Genomic DNA, 6954 nt, shown 5'->3' with positions numbered 1-6954 from the left:
TGCATTGCTTTAGGTGAATTTGCAGCCTTTGCAGCGGTCAGGCTGTACAACAATCTCAACATAGGCCACTCAGGCTCTACTCGATACACACGAGCAAATGTAGCTTAACATGTTGACGACTTCGTCTATGAGGCAATGGCTATTGTCCTTGGATCCACAGATTCGTTCTATTATTTTCTAAAATTGTTTTTTATTAAAAAGCATAAGGTACCTCCGTAAATAATTTACAGCACTCTTGTATCATTAAGGATTTTGTCTTTGTTTTCTATTTCTGCTGCATAAGTCGAACACATATTAAAAAAAAAAATGCTGTTTAACCTTACAGCGGTGAACTTCGAGATGTTATTTTTTATGAAATATGATGCTTCATACATTATATTCTCACATTACATTATCAAATGGGCAGTTGTTGACCCAATTTCGGATGACATGTGACAAAATATAATATACTACACCTTTCTTCTATTGGGCTATGATTTTGAAGCAATTTTTTTTATAAATGTATGGCAAATCTATCAATAACCAGAGAGAGCGCTACATTCGAGCGAGCTCGACAGCGTAATACCCTGTACCCAGATAAACTTCCGACACTTGTTATATGCGCCTCTAGCATAAGGAAGAAGAAGAGCGAACTTGATGAATTACAAAAAATAAAATAACAATAATAATAATAAAATAATAATAAAATACTATACGAGTGCATAAGTTACGAAGAACACATAAAATAAAATTAAGTCAAACTCCAACTGCACTTTTTAAAATAGATATGACAAATATGTAAATTTTTCATTGGGGCAAACTTAGTGAGGAACAAAACAATCTATTAAACTATTTAAATACAAATTATCAAGCAATGAACCTTATACCATTATTTTTTATATATAGTATTGGTTATATATAACCAATTATTATAACCAAATGTGGAAAAAAAAAGTAAAAGACACTTGTGTCGCAACTTTGTGTCGCGCTGTGGTAGCTTCACACTCAAAATACAAAAATAAGATTGTGTATCGGCTTTCCATTATCCTGCACCCATTTACGTAAGGGGAGAAAATTTCCCGAGCACTCCCTCTGCGCTTGTGCTCATTTGCTCTCTCGGTAATACCCGCTCTGCAGCTGCCACAAGCCTATCTCTTTTTAAGGGTGGCTATTCACGCTCCTGTACTCAGTTGACATTCAGATATCGTACAAGCTGGGCGGCACTACGTCGAAATCCGAATCCTTTTTTCCACTACAAATTAACAAAGCAAGACAAAAATAATACAGAGTATAATTAAACAGTAATAATGGCCTTCCTAATACTCGTTTAACTAAAAAGAATTATACAACAATCTCTTCTTCAACAATCTACAGCAACAAATAAAACGCGGCGTGTAATTGAAATACAGCTTCAAACTGAGTTAGCTACATATCCAAGGAAATGTGCGTGAAGTGACGGGGCCACATAAAGGCAAGCAATTTGGTTCAGTGGCCCTCTCTGAGAAATTGGGCGAAAATATAATTACCCAACCATACGAATACGACTACATTCGTCGGGTTCGACCAAAATGCGCGTTGAGTATTTTGGCCATCGGAAGAATTGATTTATATATTCGCTCGGCTCCCTTCTATTTTTGCTGGCACCCTAAAATGGCTACATATTCGCCCATGTGCCTGCTGTTATTAGCCAGTGTTGGTTGCAGCTTAGCCGCACCACCACAGCAACAGCAACTTCAGCCTGAACTGACCAGCATGCATCAACAACAAAAACATTCCAATGCCATAATGGGCGAGGCAGGCGTTAGTAATTCACAGATATTACTGCCCTCGGTAACTGCACATGGCGGCGCTGGTGGGCTGATGGGTATGGGTGGTGACGTTGTCTACGATGCACCCGATGACTGCCACTTTTTACCCGCCGCAGACCTAAGGCACCCTGATGTAGCGCTAACGTGCAGTCTGCGTACAGTAAACAGCGAATTTGATACAACGAACTTCAGTGTGATTCCTGCTGAGCATACGGTAGCATTACACATACTCTGCAATGACGAAATCATGACCAAAAGCAAACTAAAGGAGCACTCATTTGCACACCTGTCTCAACTGCAACAATTGTCTATAGAATACTGCAAGCTGGAGAAGTTTGGGCGTTATGTACTATCCGGAATGGAACATCTGCGCAATCTTACTGTGCGTACACATAATACACTTTGGCCAGCCCTAAACTTTGAGATTGAACCGGAAGCCTTCGTTGTGGCTAAGCAGCTTGAGCGCCTTGACTTGTCTTCAAATAATATATGGTCCCTGCCTGACAACATATTTTGCACTCTGACTGCATTGTCTGCCTTAAATATGAGTGAGAATCGCCTGCAAGATGTTAATGAGTTGGGGTTCAGAGATCACTCTAAGGAAGCTCCTAGTACTTCCACGGATACATTTACCACTCAGGCTAGTAAGCGCATAATTCATACATCCTGCAGTCTGGACTTGGAGCTATTGGATGTTAGTTTTAATCACTTTGTACTACTACCTGCCAGTGGTTTTGGTATGTTGCGACGATTACGGATACTGCAAGTGAATAATAATGAAATTTCGATGATAGCGGACAAAGCTTTGGCTGGTCTAAAAAATTTACAAGTGCTCAATTTGAGTTCAAATAAAATTGTTGCACTCCCATCTGAGCTTTTTGGGGAGCAAAGCAAAACAATCCAGGAGGTCTACCTGCAGAATAATTCTATCAGTGTATTATCGCCACAGCTGTTTTCCAATCTTGATCAACTTCAAACTTTGGATTTGTCCTTCAATCAAATTACATCCACTTGGATTGATCGCAACACTTTTGTGGGCCTTATTCGGCTTGTTTTGCTAAATTTGTCCCACAATAAATTAAGCAAATTGGAGCCCGAGATTTTTAGTGATTTGTATACCCTTCAAATATTAAATTTGCGCTATAATCAATTGGAAAGTATATCTGCCGATACATTTGCGCCCATGAACAATCTGCACACGTTACTTCTCTCTCACAATAGGCTGAATTATTTAGATGCCTATGCTCTTAATGGACTATATGTGCTCTCACTGCTTTCTTTAGATAACAATGCATTAATAGGAGTACATCCTGATGCCTTCCGCAACTGCAGTGCTTTGCAGGATTTAAATCTGAACGGGAATCAGCTGAAAACTGTACCGCTTGCCATGCGAAATTTACGACTGCTTCGCACTGTCGACCTAGGAGAAAATATGATAACGATTTTGGAGGACAATGCCTTCAAAGGTCTAGGAAATTTGTACGGCCTACGACTCATTGGAAATTATTTAGAAAATATAACGATGCACACTTTTCGAGATTTACCAAGCTTGCAAATTTTGAACTTGGCCAGAAATCGCGTGTCTGTCGTAGAACCTGGCGCGTTTGATATAATCTCCAGCATTCAGGCAATTCGTTTGGATGGAAATGAGCTGGCTGATATCAATGGGCTTTTCAGCAATATGCCTTCGTTACTTTGGTTGAATATTTCTGATAACCGAATAGAAGAATTTGATTATTGGTACATACCTGGTACATTGCAATGGTTGGACTTACATAAAAATTGTTTACGAACACTTCTTAATCGCTACGGCTTTAAAACAGGGCTGCGGCTACAAACTCTTGATGTAAGCTTTAATCAAATACAAGAAATCTCCCCTGCTTCCATTCCGAACTCAATAGAGCTGCTGTTTCTCAATGACAATATGATCACTACCGTAGATCCTGATACTTTTATACAAAAGACAAATTTAACACGTGTCGATCTCTATGCCAATCAAATCACTACGCTGGACATTAAGTCACTCCGAATTTCGTCAGTTCAGGAGCATCGTACTCTCCCTGAGTTCTACATAGGTGGAAATCCATTCACATGTGACTGCACCATCGACTGGCTTCAGAAGATCAATCTTATCACATCTCGCCAGTATCCACGCATTATGGACTTAGATACAATTTACTGCAAACTTTTAAATAGTCGGGAACATCCTTACATACCGCTAATGGAAGCCGAGCCGAAGCACTTCCTTTGCTCGTATAAAACACACTGCTTCGCCGTCTGTCACTGCTGCGAGTTTGATGCGTGTGATTGCGAAATGACGTGCCCCAATAATTGCACCTGCTTCCATGACCAAACCTGGTCTACCAATATTGTGGAGTGCTCTAGCGCTGGATATTTGAAAATGCCCCGCCGTGTACCTATGGACACCACCGAGCTTTACATTGATGGCAATTATCTTGTAGAGCTGGCCGGCCATTCGTTCTTGGGACGCAAAAACTTGGTCGTCCTTTATGCAAATAGCTCCAATCTGCGCAAAATGTACAACACCACATTCAGTGGACTAAAAAGACTTCTCGTTCTTCACCTCGAAAACAATAATTTATATTCACTGGAAGGCAGTGAGTTTCAACACCTTGAAAGCCTGCGTGAGCTATACTTGCAGCAAAACAAGATAGTCAGCATAGCTAACGGAAGCTTTCAAATGCTTCTAAAACTAGAAGTGTTGCGTCTCGATGGAAATCGCCTTATTTATTTTGAGGTCTGGCAGCTTTTGGGCAATCCCTATCTAGTGGAGATAAGCTTGGCTGATAATCAATGGTCCTGTGAGTGTGGTTACCTGGCACGTTTTCGCAATTATCTCTCGCACAACTCTGAAAAAATAATTGACGCCGCTCGAGTCAGTTGCATTTACAACAATGCCACCAGCGTTTTACGTGAAAAGAATGGAACCAAGTGCACCCTACGTGATGGTGTCGCTCACTACATACACACAAATCGAATCGAGGAGCTTTTGCCATTACTGCTTGTGGCAACTTGTGCCTTCATATGCTTCTTTGGGCTCATATTTGGTTTATTTTGCTACCGCCATGAGTTCAAGCTATGGGCACAGTCAAGCTGCTTGTTGAATAAGTGCTACAATTCAACGCCTTTTATTGACCAGCTAGACAAGGACCGACCCAATGATGCATACTTTGCATATAGTCTTCAAGATGAGCACTTTGTGAACCAAATATTGGCTAGCACGCTTGAGAGCGATATCGGATACCGACTCTGTCTACACTACCGTGATGTAAACATCAATGCTTACATCACAGACGCTCTTGTTGAGGCCGCTGAAAGTGCTAAGCAGCTCGTCTTGGTGCTATCAAAAAATTTACTTTACAACGAATGGACTCGCTTTGAATACAAGAGCGCGCTGCACGAGCTTATGAAGCGTCGAAAGCGAATGGTCATTATCTTGTATGGCGATCTGCCACAACGTGATATAGATGTGGACATGCGTCATTACTTGCGTACGAGCACGTGCATTGAGTGGGACGACAAGAAATTCTGGCAAAAACTTCGCATAGCACTACCCCAGTCGCATTTACGGGAAGGCAACAGCAGACATAAACTGAACAGTCGGACATCGGCCCACATTGGCGATAAGATATACGCTGAATGCAATAACTACGCAACTATTAATGAGTGCACTCGAGGATATAAATCTATTCCAACCTCGGCGGCGACCACAGCGGCTACATGTAAATTTAACACTATGAATCAACTTACCAAAAAGCAACAGCAAATAGCAGTCTCCCTGGCTACCACGGCAAAAACGCTCGAACACCAGCATCAGCGACGTAATCATCACGAATACGCCGTGCCGGCGTATTTTCCAGTACCTACGCCGCAAGTTCAGCAGGTGCCAGCCTATGACTATATAGACTATACGAAGCAACAGACACTAAAGCCCGCAATAGTAACCAACTGCGAGTGCATGGAATCGGCAAAAAAATCAGCCCCCGTGAGAACAATGAAGGTAGAAAGTGACCTGCCAAACTTTATGGCTCCACCATTTGGCAACAATAGCGATAGCAATTTAAGGAAGCCCTGTAACTGCAACGCGACTGATCAGCTACTGTGCGGCTGCGGTGGTCTACAAAGCGGCACTCAGAGTAGCGCAACTATGAGCAGCAACTCAAACAATAGTCGGCAGCCCGAACTGACGGGATATGAGTCAAACATCTCCCTCAATGAGCTCGATGCCCTAGATCTAAACAACGGGGCTGGTGAAGACAGCGACGATGGAGCTTTGAAACCTTTGTCTGAGCAGTGGGCGTAACGGCTGTAGCAGAAAGTAGAAATAGCTGTAAACTAACAAAATCAGAATGTAAGCCTAGTTCATTTGTAAGTAGGATATAAAAAGTGTTGTACTTATATATGTCAGTACTATCTGGCGATAGGACAGCGCATACTCTGTTCAACAATTTGTTTCATAGGCGGTGGTTATTGTTAAGCAGACTGATATTTTAGTTCTTTATTTGTATTTTTGTTGGAATTAATTAACACATTAATTATTGACGATTTAAAGTCTACACCTGTAAATAAAATCACAACCGAAACAGATTAATTAACTAAATAACATTAATATTGCCGTAAAATATAAAGTAAACTGTTTTTATATATGTAAAAATGTAAAGAAGTTTTTATGTACAAATAAGCAAAACTATTCACTACTCCAAAATGAATTTCTATACACATAGAAATCTAAATCAGTGATTATACTCATACTTTTTTAACTAAGCATACTCGTAACTTATCTCGCAGATGACTAAAAACATAGCCAACCAAATTATCCTAGCAAGTAAGAAATTATTATAAAATACTTTTTTAACACCATGCGCCAGACACACATGTGTATGTATATACATATAGCACATTTTTATAGTAATAAAAATTATTATAATGCAGCTGCAATAAATAGCAATAATAATATCTGGCGCTAATAGATAGGAAATAATCACATTTTATTTAATTAACTAAGTCCTTTAGCCTTTGGTTATGGTGAATTTTGTTTATTTTATCGATTAAATATTTATAAACAAAAATCATTGGCTGCACCTAAAGTATAATATACTTGTACTAGCGTTCTCCCCCTGCTTCGCACGCGTATTTCTACAAAAAT

General features: G+C 40.3%; 1 protein-coding gene across 1 annotated transcript; it reads left to right on the top strand.

Moving 5' to 3' along the window:
* Positions 1 to 1197: 1197 nt before the first annotated feature.
* On the top strand, positions 1198 to 6374 carry LOC115624525 (toll-like receptor 6). The gene has a single exon (XM_030519244.1). The coding sequence runs from the start codon at positions 1630 to 1632 to the stop codon at positions 6109 to 6111; it is 4482 nt and encodes a 1493-aa protein (XP_030375104.1). The 5' UTR covers positions 1198 to 1629; the 3' UTR covers positions 6112 to 6374.
* Positions 6375 to 6954: the final 580 nt, after the last annotated feature.

Source organism: Scaptodrosophila lebanonensis, unplaced genomic scaffold (assembly GCF_003285725.1).
Source record: "Scaptodrosophila lebanonensis strain 11010-0011.00,11010-0021.00 unplaced genomic scaffold, SlebRS2 tig00000061-arrow-pilon, whole genome shotgun sequence".
NCBI lineage: Eukaryota > Metazoa > Arthropoda > Insecta > Diptera > Drosophilidae > Scaptodrosophila > Scaptodrosophila lebanonensis.
Note: the sequence above shows the minus strand (reverse complement) of the source record. Positions and strands in the feature narration are given on the sequence as shown.

Bases quoted from the DNA above. Each gene is read 5' to 3' on its own strand.
- LOC115624525 (XM_030519244.1), top strand. From the start codon at position 1,630: ATGGCTACATATTCGCCCATGTGCCTGCTGTTATTAGCCAGTGTTGGT.